The sequence below is a fragment of the Triturus cristatus genome, chromosome 4_1, assembly GCF_964204655.1.
Source record: "Triturus cristatus chromosome 4_1, aTriCri1.1, whole genome shotgun sequence".
NCBI lineage: Eukaryota > Metazoa > Chordata > Amphibia > Caudata > Salamandridae > Triturus > Triturus cristatus.
The window spans coordinates 77055820-77082558 of NC_140585.1; the positions used below are offsets into that span (position 1 = coordinate 77055820).

The 26739-nt window shown below is 45.1% G+C and overlaps 1 protein-coding gene across 2 annotated transcripts in view; it reads left to right on the forward strand.

Moving 5' to 3' along the window:
- Positions 1–327: 327 nt before the first annotated feature.
- The window catches only part of TBC1D10C (TBC1 domain family member 10C), a 349369-nt gene continuing 322957 nt past the window's right edge, over positions 328–26739 (forward strand). The window contains exons 1-2 of one of the 2 annotated variants that reach the window (XM_085651636.1): positions 328–456; positions 24342–24564. In XM_085651636.1, coding sequence (XP_085507762.1) covers positions 24377–24564 — 188 coding nt within the window. In that variant the 5' untranslated portion in view covers positions 328–456; positions 24342–24376. Of the gene's footprint in view, positions 475–24341; positions 24565–26739 lie in introns of both variants that reach the window. The other variant, XM_085651637.1, reaches the window with a different exon arrangement.

Below are 26739 nucleotides of genomic sequence, written 5' to 3' on the forward strand. Positions count from 1 at the left end.
GAGGTGAGGGTTGCTATCTCTGTAGTGTGAGGTGAGTGTTGTCTCAAGTGTGAGGTGAGTGTTGTCTATAGTGTGAGGGCGGTGTTTCTGTCTCTGTAGTGTGAGGTCAGTGTTACTGTCTCTGTAGTGTGAGGTGAGAGTTGTCTCAAGTGTGAGGTGTGTGTTGCTGTCTTTCAGCAGCGAGGTGAGTGTGCGAAAACGCCCCCCCCCCCCCCGCCCCCCAGCCCCCGACAACTGTCACCTCAGCTCTCACTTCTGGTTCTGCTGCAGGAGAGGAAGTGACAGCGGTTTGAAGGCTCAGCTCTCTCCGCCCCCTCTCCCCCTCACTCGGTGAAGCTCACACCCTTCTTCATACCTAGAGGCAGAAGAGGTATGAAGGGCGGGGAAACACCCTGCCCAAGGAGCTGCTGAGCCCCTGGACCAGAGAGGGAAGTGGGGGACACTCCTGTCTGAAAGGTGAGAACATCTGGAGAGGTGAGAGAAGAGTGGACTTCAGGGCGAAAGATGGAGATGGGGTGGGGAGGAAAAAAGGTGTAGATGGGGAGAGGAAAATGTGAGTACAATGGAGAATGGAGAGAGATGAGAGAGGGTGTGGAGTCAAAATGAGGAGACAGAAAAGGAAGGGGAGGAAGTGATGGAAGAGACAGAAGAGGAAGGAAAAAGAGAGGTATGGGCAGAGGAGGTCAAGGGGAAGGAGGAGAGAGTAGCTGTAAATGAGAGCGGCAAGGGAAGCTAGGCAAGGAGAGACAGTCCTTGAGAGGGCAAGGAAGGGACCGTCCTTGAGAGGGGACTAGAGAGTGTTGATCAAAGGAAGGGAGAAGGGATGAGAGGCTTGAATGGGAGAGGCCAGGAGAGAAGATAACGAGAGTGGACAAGAGGGAAGGGGCTGGGAAAAAGAAAGGATTAAGAAAAAAGGAAGAGGGGAGAAGAAAATGTGGAAAAAGGGAGTGATAAGAAGAGGAGAAATGGAAGAGAAACAAGGAGGAGCGAGGCAGCAGGACAGCGGGAGAAAGCTCGGGGCCATTGCTTCGACACTTGGCGGGTGAACGGGGCCCTGCTCTTATCAGACATGATCACTTCCGCTCCCTTGGAAGTCGGACTGCGTCATCGTTTATTCAAAACCTCATGAACGTGTCTTGAATACACGTGTCTTTTTTGAAAGAGAAATTGGCATTCGAAGTCCGGAGGAGTTTAGGAATGTACATTTTAAGAAAGAAGCAGCAGAACTCAGCGCCCCCATCCCCAGGGAGTGACAGCAGAACATGTTTCTTACTCCTTCCAGTTTGGGGGTCTGGATTGTATTGGCATATAGCGCTTACTGCCCCTCACGAGGCTGATGCTGAGGTTTGCGAAAGAGCGGAACAAATACAATGTGCTCTTGACACATGTTTCGCTGTAAGATTGCTAAATAAATTATACAGTGCTATATTTAATAAGAAATAGGGTATGCCTTTAAAATGTAACGTGTTTTATTAATGTGAATATTTACTAGTCAGGTGGAGCGCACTTGCCGTTTGGAATCCCCCTTCTGCCAGGTCACGGATGCCCCGGAAGTGTTTGCCCAAAATAACTCCCGTGCGCATAAATCCCGGCTCCCTTTAGAGTGGGAGTGTTGAACCCCTATGGAATGGGACATGGTGCACGGTTGTACACCTCGTAACACCGGGACCGCACTGTCAATCCCCGATACGTGGGATCTAGCTCGTCATTGCACGGTACCGGTAATGGCAGATTCCGAGTCCGCCTCCTGCCAGTGCTGTGTAACTGCACTAGTGCCGAAATAAGCTACCCCCCCATCCCCTCCCTTGCAGAATTGGCCACGCTGCACAAAATAATCGGTCCACACAAATTCCGTTGGAAAGCAGTTTGCTGTAGGTTTATTACATTCAAGGAGGATGCCAACGTGGTGGGTTAACTTGGGGCGATCCAAGGGCAGGCAGCGGTGACTCACCTAAGCTGCCCTGCCCGCCTGATGAGCCAAACTGCACCGTGGCCGACCCAATCGGTGCTACAATTCATGTGGGGATTATCCCCCTTAAATACCGTGGACCACCATGACTTTACTCACGCCCTTTCAGGGGAGGAGCAGTGCAAGGCGAGCCCCCGGTTGCTCAGCCTCACAACCACCCGAAGGACTAGCGGGGCGACCACATTTTCATCCAAGGTCCTGCCGTGAACACTCCTGGGGTTTGGCATAAGGCACCCCTCTGTGCTCCTGAAAGGGTACCCCTTTGTACCAATAAGCCTCCGGATTGCCCTGTAACTCCGCCTGCAACACAAATTCATACATTAATACTTTCAATTCCTTTGCGTGCCGGCACACAGGGTAAGCGGTTGGGAGGGTGACAGTGTGTCCAGCGGGGAACAAAGAGGATGGCCAAAGGGTGGGAGCAGGTATAAATTCCTGTCCCCAGCCCACTGCGCACCGGAAATGACACCCCAGAGGCACGGACACAGGCGGGACTCCCGTGGGAAGGGGTCCTGGCAGCTGGTGTGCAGGGATGTGCCTAATGTGGCGCTAAGGGGGCCGCTCTCTTACAGGGCCCACTGCGTGTGCCGTGGGCAGCCGCATGCATGGCACTGCCCTAATACATTTAATGGGAGAGTCCCAGCACTTCTCAGTAGCAGACGGGTGTAGGGCATCCCTACTTATCTGAGACCACAAGAGAGGGACGACCATCTGATCTGAGACTACATTAGAGGGACAACCAGCTGATCTGAGACTACAATAGAGGGACAACCAGCTGATCTGAGACCACAAGAGAGGGACAACCAGCTGACCTGAGACTACAATAGAGGGACAACCAGCTGATCTGAGACTGCAAGAAAGGGACAACCAGCTGATCTGAGACCGCAAGAGAGGGACAACCAGCTGATCTGAGACCCTCACAGAGGGACAACCAGCTGATCTGAGACCTTCATAGAGGGACAACCAGCTGATCTGAGACCACAAGAGAGGGACAACCAGCTGATCTCAGATGTGACATAGATTGCAGAACTTACCGCTTTCAATCCATAGTGTGTGCGACGTTTTACTGCGGCTCTTACAGTGCAGACCTGCCCCATGCTGTGGCCACAGGCCTTCGAATGGACAGAAGACCTCCTGCTGTCCACTCTCACACAGAGGAGGCGATGTGGTCCACGTGCTTGATATCTGGCCAATGGCTGAAGAGCTCAGGAGAGAAGATTCCACACGTTTGGAGGTTTAACTAAGAGAACCAAAACCCAGAGGCTCACTGTGGTGCCTGGGGTCCTTTGTAATCTAAGGCGAAAGCTTTCATATCAGCTAGTGTTCTTGTTGCACAGCTAACAATTGCTGGACATGACCTGACCAAGGAGTACCACAACAGAGCCAAGGGCTGCAAGTTTAGGGTTTGACTTAATACGAGACATCTGGGAATATGTGCAAGGTTTATGTTTTTTTGTCGCTTACTTTAGAATATTTTACTTTTGTTTTATTTGGGGATGCTGGGGGGTTGTATGACGGAACAACGCTGTGAAATAGTCAGCATGTCTTTACCACGCATTACTTACTCCACATTTTTTTAGATAGCAAATGCTCTTAAAACGTATGCCTTTACCACGCATTGTTTATATATATATTTATATATATAAACATTGTATTTGTGGGAGAAGACCCTCCCATTTTGTCAAACCGTTTTTATTGCAGGACCAAACGTATAATTCAACCATCAAGGCACATATTTGTAAAGCGGGTTTCCCGCCTTCCCTTTGACCAGTATGTAGTGCAACGTACACAGCTGTACTGCCCACATCCCGGAGGCCGGGCGGCATCACTCATTCGTATGGTACAGTAAAACGATACTAGAAAGGACGAACTGCCGGCGGGGAAACCCGCTGCCCGCTTTTGAATGTTGCACTCACGCGCCCCCAGGTATGCGTGGGCTGGTATCCTACTTCCATTAAGCCTAAACCTTGCCAGTCTATCCCCCACCCTCCCCCCTCCCCAGTGCCCCCCCCCCATTGCGCCCAGTTAGGAACAATCCACGTGTGCAGTAGGCAGCAGGAGAAATTCAGTAACCCCTACTCGTGTGTGCTCGGCAGGGGGGCCGGTGACACCACTCCGTCTGTCGCGTCAGGGGTCTCGTCCTCCTCCCCGCTGATCAGGCTATCCCGCAGGGCCTGCACTAATAGTTCCCACTCCATTGCCGCCGCCTGTGCCCTGTCACTCGGTCTGCGGTGAGCCAGCTGGTACCTGAGTGTGCTCTCGCTAGCCGCCCACTTGAGGAACTCATTCAGCCAGCGACGGTGTGTGGGGCCCACCCTCGATTTCCACCCCTTCGTCATCTCCCTCTTTGCAAGGACTAGGCCCATGTCTATAAATTTACTGGATATTTTATTCTTGGGCGTGTGCGGAAACCAGTGGAGTATGCAAACGGCCGCGTCGTATTGTAATGCTCTGTCCGCTACGTCAGTCAACGTGCTGCCGACCCCCTCCCAGTACTCCTGCAGGTTTGGGCAGGTCCGCAGCATATGAATCAGGTCTGCTCCCACCCTGTTACATCTAGGGCATGCAGCTTCCGCTGCCCCGAAGTATTTCCTGATTTTGTCTGGGGTGAGGTATGCTCTATGGAGCACGTAGAAGTGAATCAATTGAAATCTCGCATTTCTCGTGCTTTTTCTGGCTCTACGCACCAATTGCGCCCAGGTGGTGTCAGGGATGTCCACCTGTAGGTCCAGCTCCCACTTGTTTTTTAGCGCAGTCAGGGGCTGAATGGCCTCCCTCACCATCCGTGAGTAAAGGCACGTCACTGCTTTAAAGGTGCCGGCTGACATCATTGTGTATTGGCACACCTGTGTTGTCGCGGGCTCAACTAAACCCTCACCCCAGTGTGCCTGCACGGCGCGCACCACCGCCGCATGTAAGAGGTAGTCCCCTCTTGGGAGGTCGTATCGATCCCGCAGCGATTGAAACAGGGACAGGGCGCCGTCCTCGTACAGGTCCCCCAACACCTGCAGGCCTGCCTCCTCCCACAACTGCAGCCTCGACCAGTCTCCCCCATGAGGGAGCGCTGTCACCATGCCCAGTGGGATTTCAGGCGCATACGGGTGTCTGACTCCTGCTCGTCTCTGCGAGCTGTTCCAACATAGGCGGAACGTGCGCTCCTCCTGGGTCAGGTCCCCTAATGTTAACCTCTGCTGGAGGGTGATGTAAGCCAATACATGGCGGGGGGTACCAGCGTCCCGCTCCCCCTCCGGGCCTCGGTAGACTCTCGCTATTTCCTGCGTGAATGACTGCAGTTGTGCAGCGAGGTAATAGAGCTCGAAGCTCGGGACCGCTAGTCCCCCCTCGTCCTTCGGGCGAGTCAGTGTCGTTAGCGCTATTCTGCGTGTGCCCGAGCCCCACAGGAATGACGTTATTAACGACTTGAGGTGCTTAAAGATCGTTCCGGGGACCCACACTGGGAGTGCGCGGAAGAAGTATAAGAGTCGGGGCAAGGCGATCATCTTCAGTAGCGATATGCGGCCCGTTACTGATAGTGGCAGGGTGGCCCAGAAGGACATGCTTCCCTGTAGGAGAAGACCCTCCCATACCCGAACTTAACCTTAAATGCGTCGTAAACACATACGTTATAAAAGCATATGCGTTCTAAAACATGCGTGGTAAAGTTACAACATGGTAAAAACCAGGTTGTAAAGGCTGTTTCCCGTCTTTCAGAGTTTTCTGCTTTGAGGGCAGTAGTTTTCAAGCTTCAGCTGGAGAGGGAGGGAGTTCCACTGGTAGGAGTCCTAGAAGAGGAGAGATGGGTTGCCATATTTACTGCACCCAGTGCTCGGTGCAGCGCTCAGTAGACCACAGGCTTTGCTTCCACAGCGCACCCGCAAGCCGTAAAGCGCACTGTTTCCAAGCTGCTCTAACAGGCCTTGACGTGCCTGACAGGTTCCACAAGCGGTGTGAAATAGCGCCACCTAGGGGACCCGCACAGTACTAAGGAGAGCACTCGGGCTGATAAGCCTACTTTGCTGCTAAAAGGCTTGATACACAAAAATAACACGTCCACCTATTGTGTGGAAAAGTGCCTCAACAGTAAATCACACCCCCAGAAACCGATGGAAAATTAAACCATGTATCACAGCCATGACCAGAGTTAAGAAGGCAATGACTTAACTGATGAGTAGTGAAGAAAGAGGAACAGGAAGGGACGTCACACACACACACATATATATAGCAGAACTAGCATACCCAGACCCCAAAAGGCATGTGGGAGTCCCAATGGAACCCCCCTTTATTGGCTGGCCACAATATGGACAACATGTTTAGGCAGCCGTTACAGCACTCTGGGACATGAACCCTATTGAAATGCATTGGAGTGAATGGCAGGTTATACCCACACTGTTGGAATGAAAATGTTTTCGCTATCTTTGCTTGTGCATTATTATATGTAAGTTAGCATTTGTGGCACTATTTTCTGTTTGGCCCCCAATTTGAACCATGATCAAAACTAATCCTCACCTTTTCGAGAAGCGGCCTGTGCTAAGTCTTGTTTCTCCAAGGTTGGGCCATGCTTTGCTAATGAATACATTGTTCTTATTAGTGCATACCTTTCCCACCAGATAGAGGCCTTCTCCCACCAGTCTCGTGGTAGGCACGGACAGAACGACCTTGAGTAGGATATAGTGTGTGCCCGGCGTGAGAATCAAAACTTATCCTTCTGTACTTCTTTGTTCAGTTGCATCTGCCTAGAAAATGCCATCATGGGCATGCCTTCATTGGTTCTGAATTGTAAATAATGTATTTCCATGTTGGCTGATGTCAGTCCCTCTGCAGCACTCCTAAGAGACTGGGCAGATCGGGCTTCGCGCTAGTGAATCTGAATAAACATATATCTTTTTGTATTCTCTACTGTCTGACCATCTCTTCATTTGGTATGGAAGGCTGCGAGGTGGTCGTGAGTGACCCATGGACTGTTACATGATTGGACAACAGTTGTTATGGAGACATATTCCCCGGTGGTTCATGGGAAACGTAGTTAATGCTGTTTTTTTAATTAAGATATTCTTTGAAGGCTGCTGGATTAATAAAGTGAAGAAAGATATGTGTAATCCTCGCCACCAAACCTTATTCTCACATGGCTGAGAACGATAAAGTGAATTTACAGAAAATATGTTCTCATTTTCTCTTCTGGAGCACCTTCCATAACCTCAATGAGAAAATGATGAGAAAACAGTTTTCTCTCAAACATGATTCATGAAATTTCCAGCAGAACATCAGCATTTTTCACAAGGTAAAATTGCCTTAGAACCCACCACATGTTGTAAATTTTTGGGCCAGCCTATAAAGGGGAGCGCCATAGGGACTCCCCACATGCCCTTTGGGGTCTCGGTGTGCTCACTCTGCTCTCTTACATATTTTTTTAATTCATTTACAGGACACGGACCAAGTCCCTGAGTCTTGTAATGGATGCCAAAACATATTATTCAGGTTAAAACCAACCAATCAGGATTAACTAGTCTCCTTTAAATTGGCTAATCAGAGCATATCTGGACGCCAACTTTCCAGATATCGTTATTTTCTTTAACCTTAATTTTTCTCAAAAACTACTGAACTGACTTACACCCAATTTCGTTCAGCAGTTTTTGCTGTAGCTGTGTCTAAAGCAGTCTATGGAAAATGCATGGGGATTTTTCTTTGTGAGACTCCCGTTTTTCTCAGCCCCTGCCTGAAATTATTAGCAACACAAAAAAGCACTTTTCCTATGGAACAGCTGACCTAACTATAACTACCCAGAGGCGACCGCCACTGGCTGATATATATATATATCAGCTCTATATTTATATATATATATGTATATATATATATATATATATATATTACCTACTGGCGGTCGCCAGTAGGTAGTTATAGTTAGGACCACGTTTCCATAGGAAAACCTCAACATTCTATTTTGAATAACTTTGGCGCCGGTCGACGAATCCTCGCAAATTTCTCAAAATAGGTGGGGCGCTACGCTCCGCTCCTACCCTGAAAGTCTCGGGGGGATCCGTCAAGCGGGGGCTGAGATAAAAGGGGGGTCCCAAAACGCGTTTTTCCCATGCATTTTTCCATAGGACCTTTAGAACGAGCTACAGCCCGAACGGCTGAACAGAATTACTCAAAATTTGGCAGAGAGGTAGTCCCTAGGTCAAGGAAGTGCCTTTTGTAGGTTTGGTGTAAATCTGTTCAGTAGATTCTGAGAAAATAGCCTTTAAATCAATATATATATCTAAGCCCGCTTACGGTACGCTTACCGTACGCTTACGGTAAGCGTACGGTGGCGTGCGCGAGCGCGATTCTGATTGGCTCTTAGATCTTAGTAAACATTCGAATCGGCCGAAACCAGGAAGCGGCGGCCGCCATTTTGTCTCTCGCACTGAGAGTGATTTTTAAAATATCAAGCCCAAAAACATGTAAAGGGGCTGTTTTGACAACTCCCTCCCACATAGTCATGTTGAGGGAGTCCCCAAACATCCCCCAAGTGCAAAAACGGTTTTATTTTTTTTTCGGCAATTTCGCGGGGTACGCTTACCGTACGCTTACGGTAAGCGTACGGTAAAAAAATAAAAATAAAAAAAACACTATCCACACTTACCCCACCCCCTGTGCTTTTGGTGGCCGAAGGCCACCAAATGTACAGGGCTTATGTTAAGGGCAAAAAACACTATCCACACTTACCCCACCCCCTGTGCTTTTGGTGGCCGAAGGCCACCAAATGTACAGGGCTTATTATAAGGGAAAAAAACTTAGCATTTAAAAAACCGTACTAATTCACTGAAAAAACCATAGGTTTCACACACGTTATAGTTAGGAATTAGCATTTAAAAAACCTTGCAAATTCACTGAAAAAACCATAGGTTTCACACATGTTATAGTTAGCGGAAATTTTACTGATAAAAAACCAGTGAAATTCCCCCGTTATAGTTAGCGCAGGCAACTATAACTCACGCGACTGCAATCTTCTGCTGATGACATATGTGTCTTTATGAAAAAAAAATATTTGCAATATATGTATAGCTAAAATTTAATGGAAGAAGACATGGGCAAATAAGTGTCTAAATACAGTATTTGCATCAGCAGAGGATTGCGGTCGCGTGAGTTATAGTTGCCTGCGCTAACTATAACGGGGGAATTTCACTGGTTTTTTATCAGTAAAATTTCCGCTAACTATAACATGTGTGAAACCTATGGTTTTTTCAGTGAATATATATATATATATATACATATATATATATATATTCACTGAAAAAAACATAGGTTAAAGTAACATTATAGTTAGGTGAATTGCTCAGTGACAACCTTAATGTTTTAAACTAAAAAAAACACAGAAATTCAGCAGCTATAGTTAGTAGCACTAACTATGACTTGCACTCCTACCATGCACTGTTCATGACCTCACATATGACATAACTCATGACATGTTCTATGACATCATTTATGACATCACTGATGAACTCTTAAATGACACCACTGATGGGTAATGATGGGAGTGCATCGTAGGGTTTGGAGAGGGACTGGCCTTTCCTTTGACACTTCTCTTTCACATGATGGGTGTGCCTAGTAGGATGAGTGGAGGAACTGGCCTCTCCTTTCAGACCTCTCTCTCGGATGACGTGTGTACGTTGTAGGGTGTGTGGAGGTAGTGGTCTCTCTGCTTATACCTCTCTCTCAAATAACGAATGTGTGTAGTAGGGTGTGGGGAGGGACTGGCCTTCTCTTTCAGACATCTCCCTCAGATGACGGATGTGCGTGGTAGGTTGTATGGAGAGAGACCGGTCGCTCCGCCGAGACCGCTCTCTCAGATGATGGGTGTGTGGATAGACTGGCTTTTTCTTTCAGACCCCTCTTGCAAATGATAGGTGTGCGTAGTAGTATGTGGGGAGGGTCTGGCCTCTCCTTTCAGACCCCTCTCTCAGGTAAAAGGTGTCTGTAGTAGTGTGCCTTTGAGATACTGGCTTTTCAGCTCAGACCTCTCTCTTGGATGACGGGTGTGTGTAGTAGAGTGTGGAGAAGGACTGGGCTCACCTTTCAGACTCTGCAATGACATGATCGCTGTGTGTAGTAGGGTGTGTAGAGGGACTTCCCTCTCTTAAGATCTCTCTCTGTAATGATGTGTGTATGTGGTAGGGAGTGCGGAGGGTCTGGTCTCCCCTTTCCGAACTCTCTCTCAGATGTCAGGTGTGCATAGTAGGGTGTGTGGAGGGACTGGCCTCTCTGTTGTGACCTGTCTCTGTAATGAAGGGTGTGGCTTGTAGGGTGTGGGGAGGGATTAGATTCTCCTTTCAGACCTCTATCTCAGATGATGGGTGTGTAGTAGGGTGTGTCTTACCAAGAAAATGAACATAAATAGTAGACTTTGATAATCACCATAACCAGTAACACATCTTCCTACAGTAACAAGTGTGCATCATAGAGTGTATTCAAACATCACCTACTCCTTCCAACTTTTCATAAATCTGCAAGAGTCTTGCAAGAACATAACATTATTTGAAAATAAGAATTAACTATTTCTCATTACAGTACTTCTCTGTTACACACTTCTTCTCAAAAACAAGGACCACAATAAGCATTCCTACTAATAGAGTGTATTGGGAACTCATCTACTCCTTTTTACTATTCACAATCCTGCAATAGTTCCGCGAAATTGTAGAAATTAGTTAAAAACAATATACATTTACTTTCTTCATAGTAGTTAACCCTTAGACACCTCCTCTATAAATCTAGGGGGACAGCATGCCTTTCTGCTGCCCCCTTATACAGCTATTTATTTAATTTCTGCAACACTTTCAATTTTTCACAGTAAGCAGTAATGGCAGCCATTTAATTTCTGCCATTCCAACAGCCTGCCATTCAGTTCGTGGGAGCCTCTCACTCGGGAAACATCCTTTACCACGCAGTCATTACCATGATCTGCCTTTACAACTCAGTCACTACCCCGAGTACGACGTTACCATGAGTTCCTTTACCACACAAGTCGTTATGACTTGCTTTAAGGGGGGGACTGCTGATGGATTTTAAGTCCAACACCTTCCCTACTGTTGAGTAGAATGGAGTTGGCATAGTAAGTTATACTAATCCAGAGTCCAGCACCCCCCTAAGGCAAGTCATTGTAATGACTTGCAAGGTAACGTTGCAATTGGGGTAGAGACTGCGTTGTAAAGGCATGTGTGGTAAATGCATGTGGGTTTCCGTCAAACATCCCTCTGGCTCCCACAAGAGCGTGAAGGCTCACGAGAAAAACAAGCCTCTTCACCAATCACAGGGCTCCATTTTTGATTCCAATGTCTCACGGGAGGTTAGTGGGACTCTTGCGCGCCAAATAATACAATTATTTTTCACCACAAATTTCTCAAAAACGACTGAACAGATTTACACCATATCACAACAAGCACAATCTGCAGATCCAGATCTAGCTTCCTGCCGGACTTGGTGAAATTTCGCTCAGCAGTTTTTGCTGTTGCCCTGTTTAAAGAAGTCTAAGGAAAATGCATGGAGATTTTACGTTTTTAAACACCACTTTTTCTCAACCCCCCCTTGATGGATCACCCTGAAACTTTCCAGGAAGGAGCTGAGGTGGATTAATTTTTTTAGGGGAGAGTTTTGTGAAGAGTCGTAAAAAAGGAGACAAGGTTATTAGCAAATCAAAAATGTATATCCCAGGACGATTTTGGCCCAAAGACCCTATCTCCCAGGGCCAGGCCTTATTTTAAATTGGGAGGTGGACACGCGCCCCTCTCCTGGCCCAGAAGGTTTAAAAATAGCTGCATACCTGTTGCTGGGTCTAAAATAACATGAACACATCACACTGGTCCTTTAATCCTTCCACTGGCTTCCAGTATGAGAAAGAGTCATTTAAATTCCTTTCCCTCACACACAAGGCACTCCAAGGATGCTCACTGGGGTACCTTACACAACTGCTTGTCCTACTGACTGAAGCAAAGCCTGTGCGAAATAGTCATGGGCAGAGTTATATCTATAATTTTTGGCTTCAATTTACTAAAAATGACTGGGCAGATTTGCACCAAATAACAAAAAGCACAATCTGCGTAACAACATCTATCTTTCTGCCAAATTTGGTGCAATTCTGTCCAGCTGTTCAGGCTTTAGATTCGACAATGCGTTCCTATGGGAATTAACATCACAAACTCACCCTTGTTTTGTGCCCCAATTTTTTAGTCCTCACAGGACAGATCACCCCCAAACTTTCCATGACACGCAGAACCTACTTTAACACCTTTTTGGGAACATTTCGTGAAGATTGGTCAAAGGGCGCCAAAGTTATAGGCAATTCAAAAAATGCTTTTCCTATGGAAACTAGGTCCTAACTATACCTACTGGTAGGTAATATATATATCATCTGACCGCCATCTTGATAGAATTGAAGTGGAAAACTGAAAGCATTTTCTACCGAGGATACAGCAGTAAATAAAGAATTTAGGGAGATTCATAACAGAAAAGTCTCCCAAGATGGCCAACATGGAAGAAAGAGCCCAAATGTAGCACAAATATCACCCAAATATAGCCCAATGGCAGAAGTGTGCAAAACGCTTAATATTAAATTGTTTTGCAGTTTTATATAGCACAGATTTGACCCGAAGGTATTGGAGTGCTTTACATGAGCATCAGTTACATTACACAAACCTGAACTACACAAGGACACATTCATTTTGGTTTTAGGCATGGGGAGATTAAGTGATTTGCCCAGAATCTCAGAATGTTGAGCCAACACCAAAACTCGAACCTGGTTCCCTAACTGCAAAGTCGGCAGCTCTGGTCGTAACCCCACATCCTCTCCCCAAAGTACAATAAATAATCAAGTGGTCAACTGGATAAAATACATAAATATAGCAAAATAATTTAAAACGCTTTGTCGCTATTTGAGGAAAAAGACCCCCTCATTTTTATAATTTCTATAGAAAATGCTTGAAGTATTACTGTTTTGATTACATCAATATGACTTCAGGAGCACCACTTTTTTGTAATAAAAATAGATTGTTAGCAGTCTACTTTTTCAGTACAGTAACTGTAACTTGTACCGTAAAGTAACTATAACTTGTGCCCTCACCATGCACTGCTTTTACCCTCGCATTAAATGACTCATGACATATTCGCTGATTACATTTTTAACATCCCTAATCACATCTGAAATGCCATCATTGTTGATAATGCTGTGCATGGCGGGGCACGGATTATAGTTACTTTAGGGTACGAGTTACAGTTACTTGAGATAAGTATAACTGGTGAATTTCAGTGGTTTTATTAGCTTGAAAATGATGTGTTTTATGTGCCATTTTCACCCAAATTTTTTTTAAAATCTTTGTTTTTGTCAGTGAATATATATATATATATATTTCCCAAAACACAGATCCACCAGCCGTTGCACCTCAACGCCGCGGGTGCTTGCTCAGCGCACGGTGGGTGCGCGTTCTATTCCACAACGCAGGTTCTCACATTCGCCGAATGTCTCCAACAGAGCGCACTTCTGAGCCATACACGATGTCCAAGCTTAAATTTGAATTTATTTCGTCGTTTCTGCACAAAAGTTAACAAACGCGTTTCGGCGTTGCCGCCTTCGTCAGTGTCAACTTGACATTTCAAATTATGTGTTTAAATAAAGATGTGCTATACAATTCATAAACATAGAAAGTGACTCGTGAATCAAAAAATAAATAAAGAGAGTTCATTCATGCGGCGGCCATATTGTAAAGGTCTGACTTACGAAATTTTGTTAAGTCAAAATCATATTGCTAAATCATTTCACTAAATTAATAAGTCCCTCTTCACAATTAACAGTTTTTCATATTTGTATTAAAATACAATTTATATCAAACACTTCAACCGGGAATTAAGCTTCGATCCTTAATCTTAGGGAAGTCGTCAAACATGGAAATTCATTTCATATTCCGCACTACAATTTCCAGAGTTTCTGACCCATTCTAAGCCGCCATACCGTTATTACGCCCTGTATTGGCAAACTGCGCAGCCTCACTTCTTAGCCTGTTTTCATTTTATGGACATTCAATTGTAAATATTTTTTAGTTGAACCTACTGCCCTAAATGTGCTAATCTATGTACTGTAAGCAATTCAAATACCAAGAAAAAGTCATCCCTCAAATCTACAGTTTTGATCTAATTAGATCAGCAGCCCTTATCACTATGAGGCGATAATAAATTAATGCCACCCCATATCTCTTACTCAAGATCGAATTTAGCCTATATGGACCCACATTTCTTCTTCATTGTTGAGCCCTCTAGGCATTTTGGTTTGCAACTTAATAATATACTTAGATTCCAGTGTGCGTAATTTTCTCACATGATCTCCTCCCCTCTCAGATTTGACAACCTGATCCAAGCAGAAGAATGAGAGAAGATTACTGTTGCTGTCATGTTCCATCTCGAAATGACGCGCAACAGGATAGTTATGATCCCTGTTGTTTATCGCCCTAAGATGTTCCAGGACTCTTTTTTTAGTGGGATGAATAGTACTTCTCACATACTGTTTCCTACAGGGGCACACTAAACAATAGACCGTGTAGTCTGAGTTGCAGTTCAGGGGTTTTGAGATAGGGGTTTTAGCCTTTTTCCCTGGTATAAGATAATCGTTTACCTTATGGCTGTATTTACATGCTTTGCACTTCATACAGGGAAAAAATCCCTTAATGGGTACTTTTTTCTTCCTTTTCGGCTCATAATGACTTCTCACCAAATGATCCTTCAGGGAACTGCCTCTTCTGTATGTCACTAGAGGATTCTCTGGTAATGTTTTTTCCACTACATTGTCAGATTTCAGTATCTTCCAATTTCTTCTGAGAATTTGAAACACTTCTGATGATTTCTCAGTGAAATTGGTGATGACCCTGATATTCTTATCTTTGCTTTTTCCTTATCTATGAGCAGTTGGCTTCTCATTGTGTCATTGCATTTTCCTACAGTTTCATCTAAAATGCCCCTACAATAGCCTCTTTTCTGAAATCTCAGTTTAGCCTCCCCTATAGCTTTGTCACATTCTGAGGGGGTGGAACAATTACGCTTCATCCTAAGGAATTCACCTAAAGGAATATTGTTTACCACACTTCTATGATGACAGCTCCCTGTGTGCAGGATAGTATTTCCTGCGGTAGAGCGCCGTTTCTATATTGTTTCCTTTAATGTAGACCCTCAGATCTAAGTAAACAACCTCTTTGTTGCTAATGCAACTGGTAAATTGCAAATTATGGTCGTTTACGTTCAGGGCTCTGATTAACTTCTCTGCCTCGCTCTGCGGACCACGCCACAAGATGAAAAGATCATCAATGTATCGTGTCCACAGAGCGATGCTATCCATCCATTTTTCATTGGTACCCGCCCAGGCCACGTGCTTCTCCCACCAGCCCACGAACAAGTTCGCGTAGCTGGGGGCAAAGCACGTGCCCATCGCGGTACCTTGCTTTTGTAAATATAGTTGCCCTGAAAAAATGAAAATCTTGTTATTAAGACAAAACTTGGTCAGTTCAATAAGCATTTGATTATGCTTGCGATTTTTCAATGGTCTCTTCTCTAAAAATAAGCTAATGACTTGCAGGCCATTCTCGTGATCAATGGATGTATATAAGCTGACAATATCCAATGTTATTAACAGCATATCTGGTTCCCATCTGGTACCCTCAATGATGTGTAGAAAATCCTTCGTATCACATAGATATGAATTCAAGTCTTTGACCATAGGAGAGATGAAATGATCAATGTATATTGAGGTATTTTACAATAAGCTATTTTTCGATGATACGATCGGTCGTCCTGGAGGCCATACTTTGCTTTTATGCACTTTAGGTAAGTGATAAAATGTTGCCAGTTCTGGATGTTCCAATCTTCCTGATCCAATGTTCCCTCATCTCTCCATCTCGTAATAAGTTCATGGAAATCTGATATGCTCTTCACATATTGTTGTTTATTAATGGGAATATAGTGTTCTTTCCTCTTGAGTTGAGACAGCGCTTCATCCTCATATTGTGTTCTTCTGAGGATCACCACGTTACCCTCTTTGTCTGAGGGTTTAATGATTATCATCTCATCCTCCTTGATTTTTCCAATTGCTTCCCATTGTTCTTTGGTTAGATTCTTCCTTTTCTCATTGAATCCCTCTTTCTGTAAACTTTTCAGTTCATCAATAACAACCTCCTGGAAGGCATCAATTGCATCATATGCTGTCCTTGGAATTGTTCTCGATTTCATTTTTAAATTGCTTTTGCATCCTTTTTGTGCAATGCCACATTCCTCCAACCTCTGGGTAGCATTGGTTTCACGATTTTCCTGATCATCATCTAGTTCATGAAGTGTTAGGATAGCTTGTAAATCAGCTCCCGTTAGCTGATCAAAAGCCTCTCTTCCTTCTGGCACTTGAGTTACTCCTTTTTTAGGATGTAATAGATGTATTTTCATAAGCTTTATCTTCCGATTGAATTTATACAGATCTATGCGTGTCTGTGTATAGTCAAATGCTGGAGTGGGGCAAAATGTAAGACCCAACTGTAATATTGTCAATTAAGTTTCTGTCAGATCTCTGTCTGACAGATTGATTACAGTTTGTTCATTCTCATTTAATTCCATCATCCTCCCCGCTTGCTGCGTGTTACGATTGGGGTGGAACGTTCCGTTTCTACTTTTTTTGCCCCTCCTCGTCTTCCTCCTCTTCCTCCTCTTGCTTCTGGTGGATGAGTTCGCTGGGCTGGTCGCTGTCTCAGGTCCCTCATTAGCTCGTATTCTTGAAAAAAAGTTGTGGTTTGACTTTTTCCCCTGGTCTCAATATCACTCGATGTTTGTTCTCCTTCAGAGGCTTCTATCTCTGATTCTGAAGTACTTAGTTGTATTTGTGTTTCCTGCCTGCCAGATCTCAATTCTTTTCTGGGGGCATCATACTTCTTGGCGAACGTTAGAATCCGACCATTTTCATAGTCACGTTCGTCCCGTAAGAACTTAGTCTGCTTTCTTGATTTGATTGTTGCTTCATAGTCAATGAGACGTTTTTTCATTGCTTGGCACAATTCATCACTTCTTTTCGTGTCCTTCTCACCACTTATTTTTTCCTCAATGTCTTTGATGTCTTGTTGCAATTTAGCTCTATCACTCCACGCATATTTAATTAAAATTTGTATCATTCCTTTAGTGACCTCCGTTGTATACTCAGCCCATTCCTGTAAAAGTGTTGGGTCTGGATTCTCATAGGAGCGAACTGTGTAAATGCGTAGTCCACGTGGGACCCGACCAACATCCAGATACTTTTGTAGGCTGGTGGCTTCCCACCACTTTCACATCTCTTTTTCATATGCCTTTTCCAATGCCACATATAAACTTCTCAGCGTTGTAGGAATGCTCTTATTACTTTGTCCATTCTTGTTTTCAGTCGTGTCTCCCTTTTTTGAAAACAGGCTTTCAGCTGCTTCTTCTCTCTCAATATCCGAAAACATAATCGTCTGCAGAACCCATTCTAAGCCGCCATACAAAGTCATTACAAACATTAGTCTTGGTCTCAGTCACTCACTGATTTACTCAGAAAGTCACACACCCACTCACTCACCCACTCAAGGCTCATGTATCCACTCACAGACCCACCCAGACACTCGTCCTCCCAGTCAGACCCACTCAGACACTCATGCATGCACCCATTCACTCACCCTCTCAGAGATGTATGCTCTCACTGACAGACACATTGAGACACTCATACACCCACTCACAGAGTAACTCAGACACTTATAAACCCACTCACAGACCCACTCAGGGACGTATGCATCTAGTCACTCATATGCTCAGAGACTCACACAGAGCAGTCCCCTCTGAGACAACCGGACCCACTCACAGAACCACTCAGACACACACACTCACTTTCTATGTTTATGAATTGTATAGCACATCTTTATTTAAACACATAATTTGAAATGTCAAGTTGACACTGACGAAGGCGGCAACGCCGAAATGCGTTTGTTAACTTTTGTGCAGAAACGCCGAAATAAATTAAAATTTAAGCTTGGACATCATGTATGGCTCAGAAGTGCGCTCTGTTGGAGAGGTTCTGCGAATGTGAGAACCTGTGTTGTGGAATATATATATATATATATATATATATATATATATATATATATATATATATATATATATATATATATATATATATATATATATATCAAACCCAAGAATGCCCTGCATATAAGCTCGCACTCCAAAGACAGGTAAGTTGCAACAACAACTTTATTTAGACATGAAGCAGGCGTTTCAGTCCGTGTTCTCCTTTAAAATTTGCCTGACGCGTTTCAAAGATCACCATCCTCTTTTTCAAAGGCAATGTTAAAGTTCCAAAAGCTTTTCCTGCTGCAATTCCGCTTTCAATGTGAGAAGTTTTCAAAAGCACTCCTGCATGACTTTCACTACAATAGCTCATTAAGCTCAGGTGTGTCTTTGCAGAGCATTGCGGTATTTGTAGTCTTACGGCATTGTAAGAGAAAAGCCCTCCAGTGGGCAAAGACTGAAAATCCTGCTTCCATAGCATTTCAATACCTGTATTGCCCATTCGACCTGGCATAATTCCAAATCGGGGACCCATCATTTTTCGGGCGGTGCGGTAGCTCCACGGCTGGACCTGCCGTGCTATTATATCAAACCCAAGAATGCCCTGCATATAAGCTCGCACTCCAAAGACAGGTAAGTTGCAACAACAACAACTAAATTAAGTTGTTGTTGCAACTTACCTGTCTTTGGAGTGCGAGCTTATATGCAGGGCATTCTTGGGTTTGATATATATATATATATATAAATATATATTCACTTAAAAAACCATAGGTTTCACACATGTTATAGTTAGCTGGGCATTTCACTCGTGAAAAACCAATGAAATTCCCCCGTTATAGTTAGTGCAGGCAACTATAACTCACGCGACCGCAATCCTCTGTTGATGCTAATACTGTATTTAGACACTTATTTACCCATGTCGTCTTCCATTAATTTTTAGCTATACATATATTACAAATATTTTTTTTTCAGAAAAACACATATGTCATCAGTGATGTAATATCTGACGTCATCAGCAGAGGATTGCGGTCGCGTGAGTTATAGTTGCCTGCACTAACTATAACGGGGGAATTTCATTGGTTTTTCACCAGTGAAATGCCCAGCTAACTATAACATGTGTGAAACCTATGGTTTTTTAAGTGAATTTGCAAGGTTTTTTAAATGCTAATTCCTAACTATAACGTGTGTGAAACCTATGGTTTTTTCAGTGAATTTGTACGGTTTTTTAAATGCTAAGTTATGTATTTATTTTATTTTTTTAAGGTTTTTCACCGTGCGCGTACCGTGCGCGCACGGTGCGCTTCGCGCGCCGTGCGCGCGCTGTGGGCGCTCGGTGCGCTTCGCGCACCGAGCACCCACATTACGTAGTTCGCAGAATTTTTCCGTTTCTACCGTGCGCGTACGCTACGCGCACTCCGCGATTTTTCATAAAAAATTTAAAATACATTTTTGCCCTTGGGGGTCCTTCTGGGACCCCCTGACCAAGGCTAGGGGGTCAGGAACTGTCCAGCCTGCCCCCTTTACACGTTATCCACCTTTGTTTTTCACCCCCTCAGACTGCGAGAGACAAAATGGCGGCCGACACTTCCTGGTTTCGACCAATTCGAATGTTTACTAAGATCTAACAACCAATCAGAATCGCGCTCGCGCACGGCGGCGTGCGCGTACGGTAAGCTTACGGTACGCGCTCGGAGCGCGCCTATAGATATATATATTGATTTAAATGCTATTTTCTCAGGAAATACTGAACAGATTTACACGAGACCTTCAAAAGGCACATCCCTGACCTGAGGGCTACCTCTCTGCCAAATTTCAAGTAATTCTGTTCAGCCGTTTGGGCTGTAGCTCGGACTAAAGGTCCTATGGAAAAATGCATGGGGAAAACGTGTTTTGGGACCCCCCCTTTTTCTCAGCCCCGGCTTGACGAATCCCCCCGAGACTTTCAGGGAAGGAGCGGAGCGGAGCGCCCCACCTATTTTGAGAATTTCGCGAGGATTCGTCAATCGGCGCCAAAGTTATTCAAAATAGAAGGTTGCGGATTTCCTATGGAAACACGGTCCTAACTATAACTATCTACTGGCGACCGCCAGTAGATAATATATATATAGATATATATATATATATATATATATATATACATATATATATATATACATACACATAAATATATAATTATATATATGTAATGTTATGTTATTGTTACTCATTAAGCGCAACAAATCACCCTGACAGGGTCTCAAGACGCTGCTACATATCCACAGGCTGGGAGCTTCAGATTAGGGTCTTCTAAGTTATAAACTGAATTGCGTGGCTAAAACATCCATGTTTTAATAGCTTTTTAAAAATGTCTATAGTCAGTGTTGACGCAAAGATGTATTGTTAGCTGGTTCCAGTATTGAGGAGCTAGGTATGAGAAGGATCTGACCCCATTCCTGGCAGTACGGATGCTGCAAGGATGTAACAAAAGTTTGCTGCAGGACCTAAGGCTCCTAGTGGGGGCATACCATTTGAGTTTTTTCTGTAGATATGTGATCCATTCCCATAGAGGGATCTGTGGACCAAACAAGGAAGTTTAAACCATGATTGCTTTTTATGGGCAGACAGTGGAGGCTTCCAAGAATGGGTTCTGAGGGCGACTGAGGTGGAAGGTGACATACTAACCGTGCCGCTGTATTTTGGAGCCCCTTGAAGTTTTGCAAACTGTCTTTCATTCATAGAAGCCATTAGCACATTCCCATAGTCCAGGTGACTAATTATAAGGGCCTGGACTAGAGATTTTCCTGATAAGAGCGGTAGCCACTGAAATACTTTTCTGTGAGGGCGCATAATTCAAAAACATGAGTCCGTGATGTAGTTCACATGTTCTTTAATGGAAAGGTCCTCATCCACCATGATTTCCAGGTTTCTCACCACTCCGTTCGCAGTTGGGGCTATGCCTAACCTAGGAGGCCACCAGTCATAAGACCATATTGAGTGGGGCTTCCCAAACAGTACAAGCTCCGTTTTGCTTGTGTTAAGTTGCAGACAATTCTGCTGCATCCACTTGGCAATATTATCCATGCAGTCTTGGAATCTTACTTCAGTGGACTCCAGATTTGGTCCTTTTGTGGTGACAAACTGAGTGTCATCTGCATAAGAGAGGACCTCACAACCATTTGATTTGATCACTTCTGCCAGTGGAGCCTCGTAGATGTTAAAGCGAGTGGGACTTATGCAGATCCCTGTGGCACTCCCCTGTCCAAGGATACGGTTCAGGAGACAAAGGACTCTAACTGCACCGCATGAGAGCGATCGGTCAAAAAAATCTTCAGTCGACCCAAGGCTTTTCCACTGACACCAATCCCTTGCAGTCTTTTGATTAGGACTGCATGAGAGATGGTGCCATATGCTGCTGATATATATATATACATTATTTATAGTTATGGTTATCTCAAGTAACTATAACTCATGCCCTAAGGTAACCGTAACTGGCACCCCCACCATGCTCAGTTTCCTCATCAATAATTTAATTGCAAATGTTGCAGTGATATTATCAATGATGTCATAGAAGATGTCATGAGTGATGTAATATGTGGGGTAATGAGCAGTGCATGACAAGGGCATGAGTTATAGTTACCTTAGGTACGAGTTATAGTTACTTGAGATAACTATAACTATAAGTGGTGAATTTCTGTTGTTTTTAGAGTTTAAAACCTTACATTGTTACTGTACATTTCACCCAACTATAATGTTACATTAACATTAGTTTTTCTTAGTCAATTTAAAGTAATGTTTTATTACTATAAGTAAATCCAACAACCCTCCCGTGCATGGTCAAACGCCCCTCTCCGAGCCTCATCAGTCTCTGGGGAAACTATTCCCCAGGGCCATATGTCTTTAAAAGGGGAGTAGGGCCACGCAGTCCTTCTGTCCAAGCCTATTATGGCACCAGGGACCCCATCCACTGGAGCCCACATTATTTCAAGGTGGGTGCCTTGGTGCCCACCCATGGCACCTACCATATACACATTGTGGGCTACGAGTAGAGCCCAGGGAGCAAATCTGCTCCCAGCCGGTGGGAGCATTTTTAAAGCTTCCATCCACTTTGTATGTGCTCCCGTTTGGTGAGAGTTTTAGCGAAACTCCAATCAGATGAGAGCAAACACAAGTTTCCCTGCCCTTGCTGGTGTGGGCAGGGAAACTGCTAAGTCACCGGGTGGGCTTCCCAGGACACAGCAAGTGAGCTGGATCCAGGGGCCATTAATGACTCATGGAGTGGGGCCATGCTGCCCCCTCTCCCTTTTAATTCAGTAACTGACCTTTCAAAGGCAGGGAGGGGGCCTTGCTGCCCACTCCCCTTAAAATATACATTGGACCCTAGGGGATGGAGTTTCCTGGGCTGAATATGGCCTGGGGAGGGGGACCGCGTGCAGCCTCTCCTTAAAAGATACTTTGGACCCTGGGGATGGGGTCCTCAGTGCGGAAAAATACTTAGGGGGGTGATGCACTTCCCTCCCCTTAAGATGCGTTGCCCCCCCCCGGGCCCTGGCCCACCCTGGGGGCTTTTGAAAAGAAGAACAGGAGCCTGCAATTTAAAAAAAATTGCCACAGATCTGCGGATCGTCTGTGAATTTGTGGCAAAATTCTTTTTTAAAAATGTTTGTAGCCCCAGGCAGGTTCCTCTTGGGCCGCACCACCAGGGCTAGGGGGTCAGGGCATCCCTACACTGCCCCCGCATGTCTTTTTAAAAAAATATTTTGTTAGGACTCAAGACCGAATCCAGAGTCCTAAGATGATTGCCACCAATTACTGGTTGAGGTGGGGATAGCCAATTATATTTCAGTTTGAGATCTGTCAGCTCTGCAGAGAATCCAACAGATTGGCTCCACAGAGGATATATATAGTAAAAAGTAGCACTTTTTTGTAAAGTTTAATGCAGATTGATCAAGCGGGGTCAAAGTTATTAGCAACACAAAAAAATGTATTTCCTATGGAAACACAATCCTAGCTATAACTACCCAGTGGCGGCTGCCAGTAAAATTATATTGTAATGTACATCTGGGTGATCACTACTTGTCCAGGAAGATGTGGTCACTCTTGAGATTGTGTTTAATGTGGTCACTACTGTAACAATTGTTAAAGTCATTAGCAGGTGTCACTGTAAGAGCAGCACTCCTTAAACTGACCAGCAGGGATAAGTCTAAGAACAGAACTCACTCTTCCCATCAGCAAGTGTCACTGTTATAACCGCATTCACAACATTTACCCACATGAATTACTTCCAGCACTGACCGGCAGCGATTACTCAAAGACTAGCCCTCCATTCTTCCTACCAGTTGGGGTCACTGTAAGAGCAGCACTGCCTCTTCCCACCACCAGGGGGTCACTGTAAGAGCAGCTCTCTCAGCACTGACCGGCAGGGTTTACTCAAAGAGCAGCACTACCTCTTCCCACCAGCAGGGGTCACTGTATGAACAGAACTCTCAGGACTGACCCGCAGGTATTCCTCAAAGAGCGGCACTGCCTCTTCCCACCAGCAGGGATCACTGTAAGAGAAACACTCTCAGCCCTGACCAGTAGGAACTAATCGTAGAGCAGCACTCCCTTTTCCCACCAACAGGTGTCAGTGAAAGAGCAGCACTCCCAATACTGACCAGGAGGGGTCATCGAAAGAGCCCCCTTCCAAACACCAACCAGCAGGTATTACTGTAAGTGCAGCACTCTCGATCCAGACCAACATGTGTCATTATAAGAGTAACACTCCTGCTCCTGAAATAGCATTTGTCGCTATAAAACCAGAACCCTTGGCCCAGTTCGGCTGCTGCCCCTGATGGCTCTCGTCAGCAGGTGTCACTGTAGCAGTAGCACTCCCAGCACAGGACAGTCAGTATACTTGTAAGAGCATCAAAGTCAGTGCCCACCACTGTAGCAACAGCACTTCCTGCTCCTGCCAGCCCTGTAAACTGGAAAACCAGCACTGTCAGCACCAACCAGCAGATGTCACTCAAACAGCAGCACTTCCTCTTTCCACCAGCAGGTATCACTGTGGCAGCAGTAGCACTGGCTTATTCTAGCAAGTCCACTTGTAAGAGCAGCATTGACAAGCAGGTGCTCCTGTAAGAGCAGCGCTTCCAGCACTGACTGGCAGGGATTACTCAAAGTGAAGCACTTCCCCTTCCCACCAGCAGGGAGGGTAAGAACAGCATTCCCTCTTTCTGCCAGCAAATGTTTCTGTAAAAGCAGTACTTTGGGTTCCTGCTGCCTGTGGTTGACCTTCCAGTCACTTGGTGTGATCACAGTCCTCACCTGATAATTTCTCCTGTTTCAGGGACGGATTCTCATGGTGTCTTCCAAACCTTCGCTATGGCTGCCATGCCAGATGCCGTGAGCCTGACCAGCACTATTGATGGGATGTCAGATACCTTCGGCTCCTCTCTAGACCTGCGCGACGACTGTAGCTCGGTGGGGTCCGACTCAGAGTACGACGGAGCCGCGCCATACCGCAAGACAGACAGATATGGATTCATTGGCCAGGGATCCTCCGACAGAAGGTGAGCAGTCCTACTGAGCATGCGCTCCATTCTGAAACATCTTACCTAACATGTATGTGTCTGGATTTGTGTAGCACTCTTACCCAAGGGGAGCCACACACTTGTGGCTTGTGACTGCCCGTCCATTGAATCCTGCGGATCTGGTGACAGTGGTGGTGCTGCCAGATCTGGGAAAGAGATGTCTTATAAGCAACTAATCTAAGATAACAGGTGATGCTTTTGTAGCACCTGGAAAGGTGCCTTTATGTCATCAGCGTTTAATTTACAATGTGGCAGTAATGGAATATCTTCCAGTTTCCAGAAGATTGGATAAATCCACATGAAAATCTACCAGCTCAATTTGCATAACTGGAAGAACCACCAGCATTTTGTTCAGAAATTTGAGGACTTTGCATTACCACCAAACTGTAAACCAGCCTTCAGGCCTTCATTCCTAATGGTGTGGTTTTCCCACATCAGTAGTTGCACACTATTCCCAAAGTTTAGGCCCATGTTTCAGCACTTTTCCCACTGCACATTTTTCTGGCTTTTTCCTGGCGAATCTCCATGGGGAAAGGGAAATAGGAAAGTGGTGTTGCTACAACAGGCTTTAAACAAGTGTTCACAATCATGATTACAGTAAATCCCACAACAGAAACCTTAAAATTCACAAAGTATCTGTAACTAAGTGTCTCCAAACTTCAACCCTACATGCACCACCAACCTGCCACCTGCCATCTACTTTAGCAGTTCTCGGATCCCAAACTGATGTTCCCGCCTGTGTGCCTTGTGCAGCATGATGCTGTCCTGAGTCTAGAATCAGCTAACCCCACCCAGGGACGGTCCACCCTGCCACCTATTTATCTCGATCTCAGAGGCAGAACACAAAATGATGGGGCCCCACCGCAATATGTGGAGAGGGACCCGAGTCTTCCATAGCTCACAGATATTCAATAGCCTTGGGTTGAATGGGTTTCCCTTTGAATGGTTGAGGGGCTCCTGGAGGGTTGCCCCCACCGCCTGTGCCGCAGGAGCTAGAGGGGCTGGGTTACACCCCTGCTCAATCTGCCTCTTATTGTAGCATAACAATACAACCAATATTATGTGAGATAAAGTACACCCTTCTGTGCATTATAAGGATACTGCAAGTCACCAAAGATTTCTGTGAACACTTTGAGGCACGTGGCCGCAGGGCGAGCGCCTTTATCTGTCACAGAACTCTAGGGTAGCTTGCAATATCCTTCATAATGTAAAATAATATGGCACATCGTGGCACTTCATGCCATATAATATGTGGGGCCTTGCCCTCTCCTTATCACAATAATTTACATAACCGATAAGTGGCCGCATGTAAAATGTGATATCCTCTGCTCATCCTGCCTTTTTAGCCCAAAATACTTAGCAAGTTGGAACAAATCAATCTATCTATCTATCTATCTATCTATCTATCTATCTATCTATCTATCTATCTATCTATCTATCTATCTATCTATCTATCTATCTATCTATCTATCTATCTATCTATCTATCTATCTATCTATCTATCTATCTATCTATCTATCTATCTATCTATCTATCGATCTATCTATCTATCGATCTATCTATCGATCTATCTAGATATACAGATTGATATATATCTTTACAGACACCACTCTGGATAGCAGGAATGACTGTGCAGACATACCCGAGGCGTGAGCACATGACTACAGATGCTGGAGGGAGAGCAGGCACAGTGTCAGGGATATACAGGTGCTCACTATTAATGCCCTCAGTGCCTGCATAGACTGAAAGAAGGATGGGAAGTGGACATGGGAATGTGGTAAGGATGAGGATGGGAGGAAGCGCTGAGTCACCCGAGCGAAGGCCAATCAGAGGACATCTCAGGCTGATGCAAATGAACATCCCCCAGAGGGCGGACTATCATAGGGGGAGGCTTCAGCAAATGGGGCAGATGGCCAGTGGAGAGTGTGCTGAATGAGGTCCTGAAGAGGAAATTGTCATTCACAACCTTTGGGCCTGTAAAATTATACCGGTAAGATACACTGGGTGCCTGAGTGCCCGCGAGACCACAACGTGTGATGGCCAGAACCCTGAGCCATGTGGAACTAACCAAACAAACAAACAAACAAACAAACAAACAAACAAACAACAAAACAAACAAACAAACAAACAAACAAACAAACAAACTGCGCACTC